General features: G+C 50.4%; 2 protein-coding genes and 1 long non-coding RNA gene across 12 annotated transcripts in view; 2 read left to right on the forward strand and 1 right to left on the reverse strand.

Moving 5' to 3' along the window:
* LOC100718953 (cytochrome P450 2D17-like) overlaps positions 1–21,914 on the forward strand; it is a 131,369-nt gene that overhangs the window by 9,938 nt on the left and 99,517 nt on the right. For 4 of the 10 annotated variants that reach the window (XM_063243837.1, XM_063243839.1, XM_063243840.1 and 1 more), the window contains exons 1-4: positions 11,985–12,133; positions 15,773–15,924; positions 16,087–16,175; positions 16,592–16,767. The gene's annotated coding sequence lies outside the window, so the exon portion shown is untranslated. Of the gene's footprint in view, positions 1–11,984; positions 12,134–15,772; positions 15,925–16,015; positions 16,176–16,591; positions 16,768–21,914 lie in introns of those variants that run through there. The other 6 variants (XM_063243844.1, XM_063243845.1, XM_063243841.1 and 3 more) reach the window with 5 other exon arrangements.
* On the forward strand, positions 33–4,795 carry LOC100719230 (cytochrome P450 2D16-like). The gene is made up of 9 exons (XM_003470545.5): positions 33–965; positions 1,676–1,847; positions 2,104–2,256; positions 2,346–2,506; positions 2,887–3,063; positions 3,249–3,390; positions 3,604–3,791; positions 4,309–4,450; positions 4,551–4,795. The coding sequence occupies exons 1-9, from the start codon at positions 753–755 to the stop codon at positions 4,727–4,729; spliced, it is 1,527 nt and encodes a 508-aa protein (XP_003470593.2). The 5' UTR covers positions 33–752; the 3' UTR covers positions 4,730–4,795.
* Positions 21,304–21,914, reverse strand: part of LOC134474874 (uncharacterized) — a 74,700-nt gene continuing 74,089 nt past the window's right edge. The window contains exon 3 of the long non-coding RNA XR_010045768.1: positions 21,304–21,583. This is a non-coding gene — a long non-coding RNA (uncharacterized LOC134474874). The remainder of the gene's footprint in view (positions 21,584–21,914) is intronic.

Below are 21,914 nucleotides of genomic sequence, written 5' to 3' on the forward strand. Positions count from 1 at the left end.
GGTAAATGAAGGCATGACTCTCTGATGGTCTTGGGTAGGAAGTTGATGCCAGCTGGATAGGCACACTTGGCTGAGGCCATGAGGCACAAGCTAGATGTGAGAAGTGCCAGGAGTAAGTGGGTCTTGGCCTTCTGGTGACTTGAGTGGCCTCAGACCTGGTCTCCAGACTTGCAGATCCCACACTGTAGCAGTCTGCATGCTGCTGCTCCTCACACAGGATGGTTCAGTGGTGCCTCAGTCCCCAGCCAGGCTGTCTTGACCTGCAGTGGCTCTCAACTGGCCAGCAAAGACCTCCATGAAGTCTCCAAGGATGTCCTGCTGCAGCCTGAGGCACTGTCCCCAGGGTCCTCAAAGCTCTTCTGTCTGGCATGTCTGTTCTCTTATTTCTCCCTCTAGACGTGCACTGGGAGCAGCAGGCGTGCACGTGTTACCTTCCCGTGGTGCTCCAGGGTCACCCCAGTATAACACAATGAGTGTTTTCCTCCCCTGGCCTCCCACCAGGTCTCTGCTCCCCTCCCCTTGTTATTGTGGCAGAGATGAGAAGGGCAGAGACTGCAGCGCCCAGCCTTTGCTCCCTCCAGCATCCTGTGGCTGCAGGGTCAACAGAGTGGTTGGTTCCTGCCAAAGGACAAAGGGCAGCCTCAGCTTTTTATAAGAGTACAGGCAGTTTGCTCTATAGTGCATGATGGTGGAGTGTGCTACCTGGTCCTGAGACACGAGTGTTGACAGGCTCCGTGTGTCCTGAGGGGTCCATGTTGGGAATTAACAAGGCAGCCATGGGGCTGCTGACTGGAGATGCTCTGTACTCTGTGGCTGTGGCTCTGGCTGTCTTCCTGCTCCTGGTGGACCTGATGCACCGGCGCCAGCGCTGGGCTGCTCGCTACCCGCCAGGCCCTGTGCCTGTGCCCGGGCTGGGCAACCTGCTGCAGGTGGACTTTGAGAACCCGGCATACTCCTTCTACAAGGTGAGGGAGGTGGAGGTGGTGATGGCGAAGGTCACAGTGACCCTCAGCTGCAGACAGTGGTGGGAGGCAAAGCTACAGGCTAGACAGAGCCCTGGGACCCCAAGAGGAAAGGCGGAGACAGCATTCCTGGGGAAGGGCCTGCAGACCCTTTTGCCTTTCCAAGGACATGCGTGGAGTGGGACAGTCAGTGGAACTGGGAGTGAGTATAGGGTAGAAGTTGTTTAAGCCCCAAGTTTCTCCTGCTGACATCAGAGGGAAAGGTGCTGGTTTGGGGCAGTGGAGCCAGGGCCCTTCCTCAGGCATGAAGCTGAGGTTCAGAAGTGGCCATTGCCTGCTTCATGGTATTTACTCCGTGGGTCTTGGGCCTCTCTGCTCTTGTCCTTGAACTTGATTTCCTCGTCACTAACATGGGACTGAGGGGCCCAAACTACTGAGTCCTGATTCCTCCGGATCATAGCTGGGGGAGAGGCTAGATCTGTTTCTAAAGTAATTGCTCTGAACGTCAGAAGATATGACCGCCTGCATTGGGACCCGAGATCTCGGGGCTTAGTGGGACCTGGGTTCCTGCATGGAACCAGAAGTTCCACCTGCACTGCTGAAAAGCAAAAAAAAAAAAAAACAGTAAAACAAAAAAACCCCAAGGCTGTTCTCGTTTTGTGTAATGATCTTGGAGCTCCCGGCTTGACAAGCACCCTGATCTCCACACAAAGCTTCGAAGTCGCTTTGGGGACGTGTTCAGCCTGCAGCTGGCCTGGAAGCCCGTGGTCGTGGTCAACGGACTGTCAGCTGTGCGGGAGGCGCTGGTGACTCACAGCGAGGAGACCGCAGACCGGCCACCCTTTCCCATCTATGAGCACCTGGGCTTCAGACAGAATTCCAAAGGCAATGTGGAAGGGCACAGATAGTGTCAGTGCAGGATCTGGGGACAGTGACGAGTGGGAGGCCAGGGCCTAATGGGAAGGGTGATGTGGTCAGGGACACAAGGAACAGTCCTGTGTCCCTAGGGTGAATTCTGGGCAGGGTCGGGGGTTAGCTTGTTGGTCTCGGGAGACCCTGTACCCTAGGAATAGAGAAGAGGTGAGGGCACAGAGAATGTGACCAGTGCCCTTGGTCACTCACATGCCTGCCTCATGCACAGGCGTGGCCCTTGCACCCTATGGACCCGCCTGGCGTGAGCAGCGGCGCTTCTCCGTGTCCACCCTGCGCAACCTCGGCCTGGGGAAGAAGTCGCTGGAGCAGTGGGTGACCGAGGAGGCCGCCTGCCTGTGTGCTGCCTTTGCCTCCCAGGACGGTGGGTAATGGGCCAAGGGGCACCAAGAAATCACAAGGCAGGAAAGTGACAGAAAGGTTAACACCGTGAGGTACATTCCTTGTTCCCAGGACGCCCTTTTCTCCCCAACGCCCTGCTGAGCAAAGCTGTGTGCAACGTGATCGCCTCTCTCATCTATGCCCGCCGCTTCGAGTATGAGGACCCAGGCTTCATGAGGATGATGGACCTGCTGGAGGACTCTTTGAAGGAGGACTCTGGCTTGGTTCCCGAGGTGGGCTCTGGGCAGTCTGGAAAAGGAGGCAGATTTGCATACAGGGGCAACAGGAACAGGGCATCTGGTAGAGGATCCCACAGTAAGAAAGGGCTGGAGGTGGCAAATGTTAGAAAACAGTCATGGAGAGGAGGCCCAGGGTCAGGACTCCAGGGAGGAGACCCTCTACCTCCTGTCCACCTTGGGAGCTACTGACGCTCCTGAGATTTCCACGGTAGCATGCTCCTTCCAGCAGCCTACGCCAGCAGAGAGCGTGAAGAACACAGGTCACAGTGACATGGCCAGCCCCTGAGTTGTCCCTGAGAAGCTTGGAACCTGAAGCTGGTCTAGCTAAGGGCTGAGGATAGCAAGCACCCAGATCCTCTCTGTGGCCGGCACAGGTGCTGAACGCATTCCCTATGCTCCTGCGCATCCCTGGAGTGGCTGAGAAGGCCTTGCCTGCACTGAAAGCCTTCTTGGATCTGCAAGATGAGCTGTTGACAGAGCACAGGATGACCTGGGACCCATCACAGCCACCCCGAGACCTGACTGATGCCTTCCTGGCTGAGGTGGTCAAGGTGAGAGCCAGCTGCCAGAGATGAGGTGAGGGGCTGGGTGCTGGGGATCCAGTGAGGAGAGGAAAGGTAAGTTGGAGCCTGGGTAACTCAAGGGACCCAGCACCTGAGTAGATGGATGTACAATGAGGGTCATTTTGGGGCTTCCTGCATCTTTCTCTTGAGCCCACCCTCTCTGTCTGGCACAGGTCAAGGGGAACCCCGAGAGCAGCTTCAATGATGAGAACCTGCGCATGGTTGTGGGTAACCTGTTTACAGCTGGAATGGTGACCACTTCAACCACCCTGGCCTGGGCCCTGCTGCTCATGATCCTGCACCCGGATGAGCAGCGTAAGCGCTGCTGGGGCTGGGGGAAAATGATGGAGGAATAGTAGTAGCAGGGTCCCCAAGAGTAGTTGTGACACCTGTGGGAACACAAGGGCTTCCCCAAGGTTTTGTAAGCATGACGCCTACTCACCTGGTCTCAGCCCTTAATGCCAGGGTGGAGAGGGTCAGGGCACAGCCCCCGGGACTTATTCACCATGGGGACCCTTGTGTGTGCAGGCCGTGTGCAACAGGAGATCGATAAAGTCATAGGGCCGGGGCGGTGCCCAGAGATGGCGGACCAGGCCCACATGCCCTTCACCAATGCCGTGATTCACGAAGTGCAGCGCTTTGCAGACATCATCCCAATGAATTTACCCCACATGACGTCACGTGACACTGAGGTGCAGGGCTTCCTCATCCCCAAGGTAGGTCTGGGGCCCTCCTTCCCCAGCCTGGCCAGTGGATTCCCCTGGTGCTGCCAGGCCCAGGCTGGCTACGTGTGATGCTGAGCACAGACAGTGCCTCCCTGTCCCCACTGAGTCTCTGGGACAATGTAGTAAAGAACTTCCATGCCAGATGTGAGGCTCGTGTCTGTGATCACAGCCTGCAGGATACTGAGGGAAGAGGATTGTAGTGATTTGTAGTAAATGAAGGACAGCCTGGATTACACAGTGAGTGGTTTTCAAAAACAAAACAAAATAAATCCAAATTAAGTTTAAAAAGAAGTAACAGTGTTGACAGAGCCGCTTCATGCAGGCACTGGTAGCAGTGTGGGGCACCCAGGAGCCGTGTGCCCTGACCCTGTCACCGGATCAAAGAGCGTGCTGCGGGTTATACCAAAGGGATCAGAAGTGAGGGGGGTAGAGTGTGCTCGTGCATGCTGAGTGGCAGGGCTCTCTGTGCCTACTTTAGTGCATTTTCATGCTGTGCATCTCCTGCCAGGGGACCACACTCATCACCAACCTGTCATCAGTGCTGAAGGATGAGACCGCCTGGGAGAAGCCCCTCAAATTCTACCCTGCACACTTCCTGGATGCCGAGGGCCGCTTTGTGAAGCCCGAGGCCTTCATGCCATTCTCAGCAGGTGCCTGCTTTTTGGGTACCCGGTCCCTGTGCCCTTTTCAGGGTGCCTTGCAGGGAGGCACCCAGGCCGCAGTCTGACTGAGCCCTCTTTCCACCCACAGGTCCCCGCATATGCCTCGGGGAGCCCCTGGCCCGCATGGAGCTCTTCCTGTTCTTCACCTCCCTGCTGCAGCGCTTCAGCTTCTCGGTGCCTGAGGGGCAGCCCCGGCCCAGTGACCATGGTGTCTCTTACTTCCTTGTGATCCCACCCCCCTACCAGCTCTGTGCTGTGGCCCGCTAGAAGTGCCACCAAGGCCCCAACCTGCCCCAGCTGGGGCCCTGAGCCATAATAAACCAGTCTTTGCCAGTTGGTGTCTGAGTGTACCCCCTGACTCCCTGTTGTCTGAGTCAGCCAGGTCCCCTGTGTCATCCACCCTGACAGCCACTGCAGTCCACAAGCAAACTGGTATTATTGATGCTCAGGAGGTGACAGCTCACCTCAGGCCACCCGGACACCCTTCCCTACCAGTGGGTGGTGGCAAAGCCCAGGCAGCAAATGGGCTCCATGCGTGTCAGGTTTGAGGCAGTTGTGGTTGGGCTTGTACTGGGAGTCAGCCCAGTCCCTGGCAGGTGGCAGATGCTCCTGGTGGTCCCCAAGAATCCCCCAAGGTCTCAGAACCAGGGAAGCTGTCACACTCATCCTTCTGTTTTTTCAGAGGCAAGGAGAGATTGAATCAGCAGCAGGAAAAGGTGCTCAGGGTGGAATCCAGGAAGCCGGCAGGAGGGTTCAGCTGTGCTCTCTGAGGAGAGTCGCAGAGGTGGTCAGTGCTCCCAGCAGCAGGGTGGGACACACATGGTGGCACTGGCCATCGGGCAGCTTAGTAGGACCTTGCTACCGAGGCTTTTGTTGTGGCTCTGTCCTATGGGGCTGGCTTTTGCATGTGATTGACATCCCTGACTCAGTCTTTGTACTGCTGGGTCAGTGAGACAGCTCAAGGCTCCCACTGTGATGCAAAGAAAGAAAACTCCTACCTGGCACAGGTAGAGCTTGTGGCGTGCTGCAGAGCCCCAGGTGTGTAAAGGAACCTTCATCAGAAAGGGGTCCAAAGGCCTCAGCAAAGGCTCCCAGCAGTGGGTTTGGAGTCTGACATCCGCTTGCTGTCAGCAGCACTGATGTATCCCAGCAGCTTAGGTGACTTACTGCCTGGCCCTCTCCTCTTGGCTCTGAGAGCAAAATAATCACATGCACTTCAGCGTCTCTATTTTTCTTTTTCAATGATAAGATATCTCAAAGTATGACATTTTGCATTTGTGGTCTTTTGCTGTGTGTGTGGCCTGCCAATGTGTGTGGTGTGCTGAGAGGGAACCCGAGGCTCTGTGCATTTCTGCCCTGAGCTCCACCCAGGCCCTTTTCCCAGTGTACTCAGTAGCCTGCAGCCCTCAGCAATGCCCCTTTCCAGCTGGCAAAACTGAGGCTCTAAATCCCTGTGACAGTGGCTCCCATCCCCTCCTCTGCCCTCTGCTGGTGACCACCAGTCTACTTTCTGTTTCTGAGTCTGACCCCAGTGGCCATGGGGAGATCATCAGAGAGGAATCTCATAACTTTTCAGGTAAGGCATCGTCCTCAGGATTCCTCCATGTGGCAGCAGGTATCATGGCTCCTTTGCTTGAAGGCAGCGTAACTTCATTGTGTGGATGCCCAGGAGCCCCCAACCGCACTGTCTCTCCTTCCTCAGTGTCTTTTAAAGGTGGGCATCACAGTCTGAACACGTTCCATGCAGATTCCAGAAACTGATGATTCATAAGTTGTAAGTCGTGAGCTTTCCTGAGAAGTGTGGTCAATCTCATGCCTTTGCTGTGTGCTACTCATTCAGCAGGTGGGACACTGCTGTCACATGTGGCCTAAAATGATTTTCTCACAGTTTTCTTCCCTGGGCTGATAGTGACTTCAATTGCACACTAGGTTTTACTTCTCATGAAGTCCAATTTGTGTATTTTCACCTTCTTGCCTTGTCTGCAGAACCAATTTGCAGAGGTTTCAGTCCATGATCAGCTGGCTCCAAGGCAGGGTGGCCTGGCACTGGGGCAGCACATCAAGGTGGCAGAAGACACCAAGGCAACAAGAGCCAAACGGGGAGGAAAAGCCTCTTTTCCTCTCTAGATTATAAGCGGCACCCCCATGTCTGTGCCCTCCTGTCAAGGCTCAGGGTGCTTACATACTGAGTACCCTGACCCCTGCAGAGTTACTTCCTTAAGTTTCTAAACTCCTTTATCCTCCAGGTAGCAGGATGTATCATCCATTACTCATGGATTTTTTCTATTTATTTTCTTCATTTTTTCCCCTAAAATCTTTATTGACATCTCCTTTAACGTCTTTCAGCAAGGTTTTATTTTCAGTGCTTATGTCCTTCACTTCCTTGGATTGCTTACTTGCTGGATTTCCTTCTTTGTGATGCTCTTTTAAATGAGTTGTATTTTTCATTCTCATTTTCACCTGGCTCGGCCTGAACTTTGGATCCTATTGTCTGAGCCTCCTGAGCCTGCCAGTGTGTGAGCTCTGCTTCAGTAAGTTATGTTTTAGTTTCCGAACTGCACGGTTCCGAACTATTTCCATCTCTGCATCATCATATTGCTATTGACCCATGTGAGACCTGTGCTCATTACACACTTACTAATGTAGATGGCTAACTGCGTTATGTATTTGTTTTCAGTTATACAAGGGAAGAAATGAGGAAAAACAAACCCAAAGTTCAACAGTACTGACTTTCATGTTTGCCTCTTGATCGGGCACGTGGATCAGTCCGTGGGGGTGTACCTGGAGGGCGAACGGGGATTAAAATAAAAACGTGGGGGATACAGAGAGAGACTGAGGCATGTTGAAAGAGTCAAATCAAGCTCCGTTTATTCCGGAAGTGATCACATCTTTTATAGACCAAGGGCAGGCTGGTGGGACAGGAAGAGGCTACGGGGATGAATACAACAGGGTCATCGTCACGTCTGGGTGTGTGACGTAAACAGGAGAGGATTATGGTTAATGTAGGCAGACGCATTGAGCCCATAGGAGAGAGAGAGAGGGGCAGGGAGGCAGCAATGGGGCTGTCGCGTGGCTCCCTACATCTCCTCCCTTTCTATATTGTTTAATCAGGAGTAAGGCAGGCCCTGTGAGGACAGCGTCTGTCTTATGTCAAGGACCTCATGGCATGAACCCAAGCAGGCCTTACCCGTCATGGGCTTGCAGGACAGCAGTTGGTCCTGTGCCTGTCTTAGGTGGCAGTGGAGTTAACATGCATGTCCTAGTTGCCCGTCTCTGACTGCCTGTCCACTGCCCCAGGGCAGTTAGGCTGCATGGTCATATGGGCCATTCATGGGAATTCCTTCCCAGTAGGTTTGCTGATCTGCCATCTCCTTCTGGTGATAGTGTACCTGAATGAGCTTTGTCATAAATGCGTCTATCTGGTTATGAGCGTCATAATCCTCTGCAAAATACAAGGACTCACAGAAAGGAGAAGCAGTAGGGCAGCTAGGGGACCCAAAAGGGGCGCTAGGTAAGGGAAAAGCTCCCTCCACGCACACACATCGAGGAGAAGGGGTTGGCAGCCATTTGTTGTTGTCGCTGTTGAAGTCGTTCTTTTATTTTTTGGAGCTTGCCTCGCATAACACCAGATGCAGTCTATTTAGCTGGTTTATGTTTCTCCAGACCGAGAAGAGCCTCCTCCGCAGTCACAGCGGGTTGTGTGCATGGCTGTCAGCAGTTGTAGTCTGTTTGGCAGGGACCTAAATCCACCATGGGTGTGGTACGGCTCAAGGAGAAGGCTGAGTAGCAGCATAGGGCTCTGGGGAGTTGTGTCACCTGTAAGAGAACACGGGATTGTGCCTCAGGAAATGACATTATTCCTGGGCGTTGCATGGGGTCTTTGAAGAACTGTGTACTTGTTTTACACGGCGCTCAGGTAGCCATCTAGCCTCTCTGTCTGTCTTGTTGAGAGTAAACACATACTGAGCCTCGTCCCCATATGAGAATGGGATCAGGGCCATGCCATGAATTAGTCAGGGGGTCTTGTCATAGTACAGAAGCAAATTGCTTTTGTGTTTCAGAATGCCAAAAATAAGTGGCTGCTGACTGTCCAGCAGCATCCAAATTTAAAAAATTAAGGATGAATAAGGCGTGAGATAGAATATTTTTAGGTGTTCTCCTTGTGGAGTACCATTCCCCCGTTTTTTATTTTATCAACAGTGAGTTTTAGAGAGAGATGTGCCCTTTTAACTATGCCTTGACCTTGAGGGTTATAAGGTATGTCTTTTATATGATCAATATTAAGATGTTGACAGAAATGAGCAAAGGCAGAACTAGCATAGCCTGGACCATTATCAGTCTTTAATTGTTGTGGGCATCTCAGAACTGATAAGGTAGTTAACATATGGCTAATAACGTTTGGTAGCTTTGCTAGTCTGGGGAGAGGTACAAATGAAACCACTAAAGATATCTATAGTTACATGAACATTTTTAAGATTGCCAAACTCAGGAATGTGGGTGACATCCATTTGCCATAATGCATTGAGGATAAGTCCTCTAGGATTAACCTCAAAGTGTGGAACTGGGAGGTGCATCACACAAGAAAGGCAATTTTTTACTATCTGTCTGGCTTGTTTTCTAGTGATCTTAATACAGAATTACAGAAAAATAAATGGTAAGAAATCAACAGTTAATAAGTTACTCACTGTCATCCCAGAAACAGCTGTCCAGGTTACCAAATTAAAGTATGTAAAGTGACATCCAAACAGTGACACTGTCAACAGTTTTGTTTAATGATTCAACAAAAACTTAGTAACATGTTTATCAGTCCCACACACTTGCCTTCCATCTCAAAGAGGGCAAGACCAAACATATCAAAACCGTTTAAAAAAAAAGATTTAAAGAAATACAGATTTCAAAGCAAGTCCACTGGAGATCTTTATTGTTCATCTAATTGTCTCTAGTTTCCTCCAAACAGTTGTTCCCATCTTTACGCACATTAAATACACGCTGCATATTACAAAACTAATCAAATCATTACAGGATAATGAAGGCTCCTTAGGTTTTCAAGATCTGACACTGGGGAAGACAATAATAACTACCATAGTGTCTCTCATTCTCCTCTCAGCAGCTGTCCTCATCCTTATATATCCTGAAATTAAATTTAAGACACTAGACCAATATCACTCCGATCAGTTAAATGAGTCAAAGTAATTGACATTGGAATCTCTATCTCTGGAGTCTTTTTGTAAAGTGACCAGTCTTTCCACAGGCAAAACAGTCCTGTTCAGGCTTTTGAGACAAGAACTATCCAACTGCAAACCCCTGCAAAGCAGCAGCCGCAGCAAGGCCTTGCTTGCAAGCAGTTTTAATGTCAGTGGTACCAGGGATTGAACTCACAGCCTTTTATTTGTTGGGCAGGCAACTGTGCCACTGAGTTAAATCTCCAGCCCTGGGGACTGAACTCACAACTTTGTGCTTCGCTTATGTCATTGAGCTAAATCTCTAGCCCCTGCTTAATGCTCCTGAGGAACACATATTGCCCTTAAATTGCTTTTGGGCCTCTTTGTTGACATAGGCGTCCTCCACTATTAACATATTAAGGTCTCACCCATTGCTGGCTTGTGTATTGTGCCTGGCGATCTCTTTGCAATTTTTGTATATTCTGATTTTTACAAAAGATTATCCCCACCCGATAAAGTCAGTCGGGCCCAATTTTTGCCAATCTATAGGTGTGAGCCAGCCATCAGCCAGAGAATTTAAAACAGCAAGGGTGAAAGCAGCTGTGGGGGCATATTGGGCAATCGCTGTCTTTAATTCTTTTAACGCTGCCACTGTGAATGGCATATGAGTCCTAATGACTTGTGGAGCTAGCAGTGCAGCGCCCCCGCCGTCTTGCAGCTGTGTGGCGCCATTTTGGGTAGGTACGTTTGTTTCCGTCCCCGGAAACACCATTTCGGGGAGGGACCCATGCTGATGTGGCGGAAGTGAGGCAAGCACCATTTTAGAGTGCCACGAGGCTTGCCGGAGGCAGGTGCCATCTTAGGAGCACTATAAGGCTGTGTAGCTCAGAGGGCCTTGTGCAACCGTCTCCTCAATCTGAGGATCTGCATGCTGCTGGGCAAGCAGCTCAGACATTAAATTCCAATATGCAAAGGTGGTCAACGGAACCTTTTCCGGACTGAAAACCCTATAATAATCTTTTAAAGCATCTCTTACTCTTTTCCACCTCTTGGTATCTATAGATCCCTCTAGGGGGAACCAAGGGCAAACCATATAAATAAACTGAAAATACTGCAATAATTCTTTTGTTCTAACTCTTACCCCTCTTGTCTTGAAAGCCTTTACAAGGCCTCCCATGAACACTTCGTGTTCGTTCAATGCTTGAACCATGTCCAGGAAAGGGAATGGGGTTGATGTTCACTCACCATGACTCGGGCAGCACATCAGGTAGTCGTCCATGCAGGCCTCGGTCCTTGATTTAATGTCCTTTGGCTTTTAGCCTTAGTCTTTGATTTAGTTTGTTTTTCCTTTCGCCGCAGTCTTTGGTTCAATTTGCTTTCACTTTCAGCCGGCTTTTTCGAAGGGCTCCCTCATTGAATCCCCCGCGCCAGGAGCCCCCACGCTGGGTGCCACTTGATCCGTCCGTGGATCAAACCATGGGGTGTACGTGGAGGGGGAACGGGGATTAAAATAAAAACATGGAGGAGACAGAGAGAGACCGAGGCAAGTTGAGAGAGTCCAATCAAGCCCCGTTTATTCCGGAAGTGATCACATCTTTTATAGGCCAAGGGAGGGCTGGTGGGACCGCAAGAGGCTACGGAGATGAATACAAGAGGGTCATCATCACGGCTGGGTATGTGATGTAAGCAGGAGAGGATTATGGTTAATGTAGGCAGACGCATTGTGCCCATAGCAGAGAGAGAGAGGGGCAGGGAGGCAGCAATGGTGCTGTCGCGCAGTTCCCTACAGCTTCTGTTGTTTTTGTTTTTTTCTTTTTTGGTCCGGAGGATCAAGCTCAGAACCTTGTACTTGTGAGGCAAGCACTTATGCCACTGAGCTAAATCCCTAACCCTATGTTGTTACTTTGTCCAGTGATATTTCTTCTTGATTACCAGGTAGTGATTAGTATAATTCTTTTCAGACTGGAGAGTTGCTTCTACATCATATTCCAAGTCAGGCAGGTTGGCTGATAATGAACTCCCTCAACTTTTGTTTCGCTAGCTGTGTCCCGACTTCTCTTTGATTTGTGAATGGTACTTTGGCTACATAGAGAAAATTTCGTTGGCAGTCTGTTTACTGTGCTTTCTGTATTTAAATATGTCATCTTATGCTTTTGGGTCTCCATCACCAGTGATAAACAACCAAGTGTGACTCTGATGTTTCTTTCGCATGAGATGGGTCACTTTTTTACTACTTTCTAAATTCTTACTGCATTTCTTGGGGCCCAAAATAGCCCTGAGGATCCAACCCCTCCCACTCTAAGTCCCAGAATACTGTGAGGGAATATTGAATATTGTGAGGGAATACAATTCCCAGCAGGCTCTGCGCACGCTAGCGGACTACAAGTCCCAGAGGACTGTGGGAGCAGGCTGGGGTAAAATCCCCCTTAGAGGCTTCTCCGCAGCATCCTTGTGGTGCAGCCCTGCAGCTTCAGTCTCTGCTCTCCGCCCCGCCACCTCTTTCCTCGAGGTAGGGGTGACCCGCGCGGGACAGCAGGGACCGTCACCCGGGAGACCGCGAGCCGGTGCTCCAGGCTCCAGCCTCCTGAGGGCCGCCACAGTCCTGCTCCCGGGGTGAGGCCGCCGCGCTCTGTGTGGAAGGCTGAGCGGGAGGCCGCTGCTGTGTCCTGCGGAAGGGCGGAGGCGGCTCCCAGCACCGCAGTGCCGAGCCCCGCGAGGACCTGGTGGCTCCCGCTGCCCCGGGATGGAGCCGGGCTCCCGGCACCCGGGAGAGGGGAGCAGCGGGGTCCAGGGCCGCCCAGCAGGTGTCGCTGTCGCGCTGTGGCCCTGTGACCTGAGCCTGAGGCGCTGCAGTGGCAGCTGGGCGCTGTTTGAAGGGCAGATGCCTGGCGGGCTTCCCAGAGGCTCGGAGTGGGAAGATGCAGGACGCGGTGAGGGTCCCAGCTGGGTCTGGGAATCGCCGCAGAGAATTCTCCAGCTCCGCGGAAGTGGGGGTTTGTGTCCCGGAGGAGGCAGGAGGGAGGCCTGCGTCACGAGGAATGGGCAGCATTGATGGGAGTTTTGCAGGTGTCTGGAGCCCAGTGGGGTCAGGCGGTGGCTGGCAAATGTGACTGCTAGTGCAGCACCTTTTGTCTTGCGGTCCACCCAAGACTTGATTTTGTTTTATTTTTTGGTTACCAGGGATTGAACTCACAACCTCACGTTTGCCAGGCAGGCGCTTATACCCCTACTGTAAATCTCCTGCCCAGTCCACCTCATAGTTTAGCGGAGCCAGGAGTGTTCGTTTTCTGCTGTCCCTTTCCACAGAAAAGGTATTCTCAGGTCACTGGCCACCTCTGCTCCTTACTTTATTAGGAAACATTTAGAAAGTTTACACAGAACATACAAGTTATTTTACAGTGAGCATTCATAGGTCTCAGCTGAAACATTCAATTAATAGGAATTATCCTGTTTCTTGTCACCTACCTGATCATCTGTTCTGTGTTTATGTAACATAAAGTTAATTATTTAGATAAATTTCCCTGAAATACTCAAGCATGTACCCTATCAACTAGAGTCCCAGAATTCTTTCTGACTGCCTTGTATATGCTGGATATATGAGATGCAAAAAGTTTTGGTAGATTTCTCTAGGATGGGCCTCTGAGATATGGGAACCGCTTTGCATGTGCTGTTGAATTTCCAAAACCTGCACATGGTTATAGACTCACTTTAAGAGCACAGGCATGAAATGTGTGAATGATCCTACAGGGAACAAAATTGTGTAAAGAGCGACCAGAGTGAGAGACCCCAAAGGCCAGTTGCTTGAGCAGATTGCTTTAGTATGAGCTGCAGTCACCCCTCATCCCTCATGCTGTGTGTGTAAGGTCTTTATAAATTTGACCAATACTAATCTGCTAGTTTGGTGTGTGATTTCTAAGTATTAGAGGGACAGCGCTGCATGACACTGTTGTCAGGCTCATAGTTCTGATGAATAAAGATTTCAGCTTTGAGTCCGTTGGTCCAAGAATGTTCTTCCGTGCTCAAAATCACAGACCCCTCATCCTATTAATTTGTCTGAAACAGAAAGGAAATGGGCCCTGAAAAATGCATCTCCATTGTCAAGAATAGTGTTTCAAATGTAGGATTATGTTTTGCTTCTAGAGGATACACATAGGGGAGCAAGTATTTTGAAAACTCAATATGGTGGCATGTTCCTGTAATCCCAGTATTCAAGAGAGGAAAATTGCTGTAAGTTCACGGCCAGCCAGAGCAGTACAGTGAGACCGTGCCTCCAAATACATTAAATTAAAAAGAAAGCCATAATTTTTTGTGTTGTTCTCTCTGTCCTGAATGTGGAAGGCACACCTGTGAGGAAGCAGGATGCAAGCAGAACTCTGTGGTCCTTAGACTGGCAGAAAAAACAGAACCAGCCCAGTGGTTGTGGCAGGAGGCTTTGTGTTCCCATGAAGGAACTTAGAGATAGATGTCCCCAAAGGGAAAAGTGCCAGTTTCAAGTGGAGACGTCTGTCACCACACATGCCTGGTCCATACACTCTGGCTGTGAAATCTTTCAGGTGCTGTTTTAGTTTGTCCCCTGCCCCGGACACGTTACTGTACAACCATGAATTAAAGCAGGACATGTTTCTTTAGCTCACAGCTTTTAAAGAACTGGGTGCACAGCCTGCTGACTGCCATGCAGGAAAGGCGTGGTGGAAGGGTTTGCAGAGAAAAGCTGCCTGCTTCAAGGCAGGGGGAAGCAGAGACAGAGGAGAGGAGCTAAGGAAGGACACATACTCTGCTAGGTCACAATCCCAATTACCCCCTCTTCTGACCAGGCTGTGCCTCCTGACAGCATATTTCGCTGTGGATTTCTCTATGGACTATCCCCCTAAGAGTAGAGCACCCCGTGATCCAGTCTCCTCCCAAAACCTGTTCTTATGAACACAGAAGACATTTGAGAACTTGTAGACCTGAAATATAAAGGAAGTTGTGGAGGCTGCATTGCAACCCAGTGCTGGAGAGCTGGGGAAGAGCGAGCCAGGGGCCCGTGGCAGAGCTCTGTCTCCTCCAGGAGAGATAAACAGGACGAGATGCCTCCTTAACTGGTCTTTCCTACTCTACAAATTATTATCCAGTACTTGGTAAAATGTTTGGTCCAGGCTGGGCAAGATGTGGCAGCAAGACTGGTTCCCGATTGGTTGGAATAGAAGTTTCAGAGGACCCAAATCCCTTGTGTTGACATCAGAGGGAACTGCTTGTGGCTGGAGGAACAGGGCGAGAGGGTGTTCAGCAGCATTTCAGTCAGGCAGTTGATACTGAGAGAGGTGCTGCGATCAACAGCAGAGCTCTTGGCTGCTGTGTGTTCCTGGCCGTGACTGCTCTCATCTGTGTATTTGAGTTTTCTGATCTGAAAAATGGGTGGCTGATGGACCTGGCTGATACCCCTCTACTCTGCCCAGATCATAGCTGGGTGACCAGATCTAGACCTAAAGTGACCTTTGTGAATTTATGACGTGACAGCAGCATGCAGACACTAGATGTGGGGGGCATAGTGCTTGTCTAGTATAGAGGATGCTGTGAGTAGCATCTTCACTACCATAAAGATGTAGAAAAAGAAAAAAAGCAGTAGTACAGCTGGTTCTTGTACTTTTCGAACTGGGCTCCACACCTTGGGAGTGAGACCGGGACATGCATTGTGGCAGTCACCCCGGCATCACAGGCGGCCTGTCCCTCCACCTGCAGCTGCGATACGAGTTCTGGGATGTGTTCAGCCTGCAGTTTGCCTGGACTCCAGTGGTTGTGCTCAGCAGGCTGGCGGCTGTGCGCGAGGCTCTAGTGGACCATGGCGAGGACACCTCAGATCGGCCATGAATTCCCAGCAAGGAAGTAATGGGTTTGGGATAGAAGCCCAAACTAAAGGTCAATAGGGCACAGATGGCATCAGGGCAGAGCCTTGGGTGCAGTGACTAAAGGTGGACGGGGCTTACCGTGTATGATAATATGCTGAAGGGACAGTGGAAATCCTTTTCTTCTGGATGTGAAGCCTGGAAAAGGAGCTGTTACACGGTGGTAGAAACCAAGTTTGTGTCTGATCAGCAGGCAGGAATGAGGAGAGGATGCAAGGGCACAGGTTAGTACTTTCTGGACCTGACTCGGTTCTCTATTCCAGGGGTTATCGGGGCACCATATGGGCCCACCAGGCGTGATCAACAGCACTTCTGTATGTCCACCCTGTGCAACTTGGCCTGTGGAAGAAGTCCCTGGAGCAGTGGGTGACCGAGGAGGACGCCTGTCCCTGTGCTGCTTTTGCTAACCATACTGGTGGGCAGTGGGTTTAGGGACCCAAGGAGTGAATCATGTGCACAAGTGACTGGGAGAAGGGCAGCAGCATGACCTGCATTTCTATTCCCAGGCAGCCCTTGTGCCCCAACTCCCTGCTGAACAAAGCAGTGTGCAACATGATCGCCTCCCTTATCTGTGCAGGCCACTTTGAATGTGATGACCTGACCAGCATCAGGATGTTAGAGATGCTGGAGGAGAGCGTGAGGGAGGACAATGGCTGGATGCTTCAGGTGCTGGGTTGAAGGGAGTCAGTGCAGGGACACTGTCTTGCAGAACGGCTCTGACAGAATAAGGTGCCTGCAGGAGGGATGGGAAGAAAGCATCAGGGAGGATCACTGCAGGGAGAAAGGGCTGGTTGTGGCCGAGCAGACAGCAGTAATGGGAGAGGTGGCTGAGGTTCAGGGCTGCAGTCAGGATTAGAGCCTGTGTCCACGCTGGAAATGACACAGGCTCCTGAGATTTCCGTGGTAGGAGGTTCCTGTGGCAGCTCAGCAGCTGGAGAGAGCTTTGATGCTGGCACAGTGGAGGGAGGGGGCAAAGGTGTGGCGTGTCATGCATTGGGTCACCATAGAGGAGGCTGGGTGTGACATGGCTCCTGTGAGTCTGGAGCACAGGAAGCACCCAGGGTGCCTCTCTGCTGTCACAGGTATTGAACTCAATGCTACAGCTCCTGCACATCCCATGGGTGGCTGCGACGTCCTGCCTGCACAGAGGTCCTTCATGGTCTTGAATAATAAGCTCTTGGCTGAGTACAACACAGGCTGGGACCCAGACCAGCCTCCCCGAGATCTGACTGATGCTTTCCTGAAAGTGGTGCTTAAGGTGAGAGTGGGCTGTGAGAAGGGATCAGAGTCTGTCAGCCAAGTGTTTTTGGACATTTGAGGCCAGGTGGGGCCTCATCACCCCCCAAGACCCAGCACATGTGCTGAGGGGTGCTGCATGGGGACATTTGAGCCATTCCTCCCACTTCCCGCTGAGGCCACCCTCTCTGCCTGTCTCAGGCCCAGGGGAACTCTGTGGGCAGCTTCAATGATGAGAACCTTCGTCTAGTCATATCTGACTTGTTTGGTGCAGGAATTGTGACCACATCAGTCATAATGTCCTGGGCTCTGCTCCTCATGATCCTGTATCTGGATCTGCAGCATGAGCTGGGCTTGGAATGAATGGGAGCTTGTGGAAAGAGGAGTAGTGACGGGGTGCCCGAAGTTATTTCAGAAACTCTTGGTTCGAAACAGGCTTGACTGGGAATACTGAAAGAATGGTGCTCCTCTCACAGGGACACAGCCTCTAAGAAAGGAGTAGAGAGCATCAGGGCCCCATCTCTAAGGACTGACCCCTTTGGGGATGCTCGTCTGTCCAATCTGTGTGCACAGGAGATCAGTGAAGTGATATGGCAGGCTAGTGCCCAGTGATGGTGGACCAGACCTGCTGCCCTGTACCAATGCCATAATTCATGAGGTGCACGCTTTTCAGACATCGTCCCAATGGGTATTCCCCACATGACATCTCATGACCCTGAGGTTCAGGGCTTCCTCATCCGCAAGTTAGGACTGAGACCCTCCTTCTTTACCATGGGCACTCCCAGGTGTGGCCAGGAAGTGTTCTGTGATCTGGCCCTGATACCACTGGTGCTGCCAGGTCCAACCTGTGTGTGGGGTGCTGCACCCAGTGCTGCCCTGTGCCCACTGATCCTTCAGTGAAGTTGGAGGATGAATTAACCTAAGTGATGAGTTGTTGGAGAATCCTGTGCTCATGAGGAAAAGTGGGACTCTGGGTGCCCTTAGGATCATTGTCCTGTGGCCTTGCCATGTGAATATGGATGGGCCTGAGAAGCTTCTGGGACTGATGGATAATTGAGAGGCTCCTTGTGACTCTGTACCCCACTAGCCTGCGAGCTTCGTAGAGTGTGCTTGTAGATATTAAGTGTCAGGGTTCCTGTGTCCTGTAAGTCAGTCCACATTCATGCTGTGTGTCTCCAGCCAATGGATGATGCTCTACATCAACCTTTCATCTGTACTAAAGGATGAGACTGTCTAGGAGAAGCCCTTCCATTTCCACCCTGGACATTTTCTGGATGCTGAGGGCCGCTTTGTGAAATGTGAGGCCTTCCTGCCATTCTCCACAAGTCACTGTAGTGGACCCGGCTTCCTGTCCCTTCCAGGATACTGTTAGGGGGAGGAGCTCAGGCCTCAGTGTAACTGAGCCCTGTCCCCTCTTACAGGCCCCTGCATATGCCTCGGGGAACCCCTGGCCCATATGTTCTTCACGTCCCAGCTGCAGTGCCTCAGCTTCTCTGTGCCTGAAGGGCAGCCCCGGCCCAGTGACCTTGTTGTACCTGCCTTCGTAGTGACTCCATCCCCCTACCAGCTCTGCACTCTGACCTGCTCAAAGATGCTGCATGTCCCCACATCTACCCCAGATGAAGGACTTAGTGTACAATAAAAGAGTCCTCTGACTGTCACCTGGTGTCTGTGTCCAAACTTCTTTACTCAAAAGCAGCCCTGATTCCCTGCCTTATCTATCCCAACCTGATCACTGCAGTCACCACATGAGAAATGTGCCTAGTGATGCTCAGCAGGTGACAGCTCACCCCATGTCACCCATGGAGACCCAAGACGGGCTGCTGAGTCAGTGGCAAACCCTAGGCAGCAGTCTGAGCTCCATGGGTGTCAGGTAGGTTCTGAGTGTGAAGGGGTTTCCCTTGGGAATAAACACAAGCCCTGGCAGGCTGCTGGATGGCATTGGTGATCCCCAGGCTCACCCTCAGGTTCAGAGAGTAACTAGACAATATAGTACACATGAAAATGTTCTTAAGTACTCATTGTCATGGTTTATTACAGTGACACAGTACACATGCAAATCAGCAGCACTGAAAAGCACAGGGTTGTGTTGCAGGAAGACAGGCACAGGTTCAGCTGTGCTGTCTGAGGAGTCGCCCAGATGGTTGGTTCTGCCAGCCACAGGGCTGCCTGACACAATGGGCACTGCTTACCAGGGCATATGCAGTTCAGTCTTGGTGTCCAGGGATATTCTTGAGGTCCACTCCATTGGCACAGTGCACTGACTTGTTAGACCTCAGTGACTCAGTTTCTATCCACTGTGGGTTATATTCAGGCAGTCCAGGGGCCCACTTAGGCCAGGCTGCTGGCATAAATGGTGTGCACCCTTAAATCCATCTTGTCAGCAAGAATGATCTAAGGCCTTAGCAAGGTTTCCCTGCCACTCAACAGAGGTCAGGCATTTGCTCTGGCCCATGCAGGATTCAATGCATGACTGTGCCATGGTGACTAAGGCACACGTCTGCCTCTGGGCCTTTCCATCAAAATGGTCAAAGCCCTGTGAGTATCCATCTTATTTTGTTTCGTTGTGGCAACTTCCTCCACCACACTTTGTTCTTTTTTCTCTTGCTGTGGGTCAAACTCAAAGCCTTGTGCATAGTCAACAGATACTCTGCTAGTGATTTAACCTTCCAGCATCATCTTAACCCATTTGTAAGCATACTTCTCAGTGGTGTGGAATGTAGAATGCACAAAAAGCTCATTGACCATCTAGGGTGCTCTTCAGGTAAAACTGAAACCCTAATCCCCTTAGACAATAGCTTACATTCCCCCCACCTCACCCTCTGGCAATCACCCTCTGGCAATTTTCTGTTTCTGTCAGTTTGACCACTATGGGAAGTCACCCAAGTATAATCATACACTATTTGTGTTTTCTGATGGGTTTATTTCACTTGAGCTAACATACTCGGGTTTCCTTCATGTTGTAGCTGGCTGCAAGTCTTTCCCTTTAGGACAAAGTAACTTTCCATTGTGTGAATTTCTAGTAGTTCTCCCCTACCCTCTGTCAAACATCCTAACTTGGTTCAATTGAGAGTTGGAAAGCATAGTCTGAAAATCTCAGAAATACACAATTTGTGAATTTTAATTTGCGAGCTACTCTGAGAAACCCCATGGGTCTCATAACTTTTCCTCCTTCTAGTTTGCTAAGAACATGAATGCCTGTGCAGCATTTTATTGCTGTGTTGCCTGTGGACCTGTCACTTGCTGGGGTTTCTGACCAGCTGCTGCTGTGCAGCAGTCCTGCACTGAAGTTGGAAAGTCAGGAGCAGCCTAAGGCCATGTCACAGGGCTTCCCCTCACCTTGCTTCATCTCGTCCTGGTGGTGGGGAACAGCACACAGCACGCACACGAAGTGTGTGCAGCACACTAAGCTGCGATATTTGGGAGACTCCATTCATATACACTCGTTTTGGTGTATTGTTGTTTGTACTGGGCCTGATTTATGTATTACCTATTTGAGAGCTACCCTGGACGTGGCAAATTTCAAAGTCCTGACAGTTCTCGATAGTTTTGTGAGAAGTTACTCTACTGTATCCCACACTGCCTTTATCACTTAATGGTCTCATTAAGAGTCCACAAGCAATAAAACAAAACCAACCAGCCGAATAAAAAAACCTCAGAGTACACAGGCATCCACAGCCTCCACACCTGCCTCCCCTTGTTTTCTGTGGTTCTTTGATAAAAGCCATCAGTAGGGGTGTGAGGTAGGATCCCAGTGGGTTTTCATTTTCATTGTTCTAATAGTGAGTGATATTGAGTATCTCTTCATGTGCTCATGGGCCATGCTGGATATTTTCCATGAAGAATGTGAATTTATTCGTTGTTCATTTTTCAATCAACTTACTTGGTTTTCTTATTCTGTAATATTCTGATAGTAATGTTTTGTCATATTTGTGACTAGCAATTATTTCCCCAACTCTGTGGATTCCTTTTCCTTCTGTTAATGGTGACTTTTGATGCACAATAGTTTTACTTTTCAGGAAGTCTAATCTAGTTTTTGTTTCTTGCCTCTGCCACTGGAATCCCATGCAAAGTATCATTGCCAAATCTAACGTAGTGAAGCATTTGTTCTCTTGTTTAAAGTTTCATATGTATGTCATGTATTCAGGCCTCTGATCTGTTTAGGGACAGTCTGTTTGTGCTGCCAGCTGAGCGCTGTACTTTATTCCTGCACCCAGGGATGCATGGATTTCCCAGCACCATTTCTTGAAAGACTGTTCTGTCCCCATGGAACGGTGTTGGCAGCCTGGATGTATATCACTGTACCATTTTCAGTCAGATTGTTAGTCAGGTAGCTTTGGAGAACATAGTTTCTTTCTTTTACAAAAGATGGACTTTTACAAAGTTAGGTGGTGTAGCCTACTGCACCTAGAGTCTTGATGGTAGGACCTGTTGCTCGCAGGCTCTCAGTACAGCATTTTATTGCCCTCATAGCTCAGGCAATTGCAACGTGTTGATATGAGATCAATGTTATAACTTGGGCCCCGGTATAAAATCCAAGGAGGTAAGAGACCGAAAATTTAGGTGGCAACGGCTTTATTTCCAGGCCTGGCGACCAGTCTCTGGGAGCCAATTTGGAGACTGTGTCCAAGAGACTGAAGGGAGGGCTTTAAAAAGGGGCTGGAGGAAAAGTGGGGGGTGGGGGTGGGGAAACAAAGAAACCTGCAGAGCCATCAAACTTGTTGACCCGAGTCTGGAAACTGTATTGCTGTCCACTTAGCTCTGACAATCTCGGGAGTTCCTGGTGTTTCTCAAATTACTCCCATCCTACAGATTGACATTATCTCGGAGTGGCACATCTGCAGCAATATTTGGGGAAGAAAGTGGACAGTTAATTATCCCAGGACAGCTCGTTTTCGCTAGTGGGTCCAAAGGGGTCAAGACTTACAAGAAGCTGAAACTTAAGTTTTACAAAGATCTGATATCTAACTCATTTGATGCATACAGAACAAAAGGAAAGCACTGATTGAGGTTTGGGCCATAGTATTTTCCGGTAATTTCGTTGAAGCTAAACAGTTCTTAAAATTGGGCCAGGCTCATTTTATGACAGATCATCACCGGGTCGGGAAAAGGTCACCAGAAACCCAAATTCTTTATGGCCTAGATAGATAGGTGAGCGGAGAGGGAGGC

The sequence above is a fragment of the Cavia porcellus genome, unplaced genomic scaffold (assembly GCF_034190915.1).
Source record: "Cavia porcellus strain 051 isolate PalLab524CR breed Dunkin Hartley unplaced genomic scaffold, mCavPor4.1 scaffold_40, whole genome shotgun sequence".
Lineage (NCBI taxonomy): Eukaryota > Metazoa > Chordata > Mammalia > Rodentia > Caviidae > Cavia > Cavia porcellus.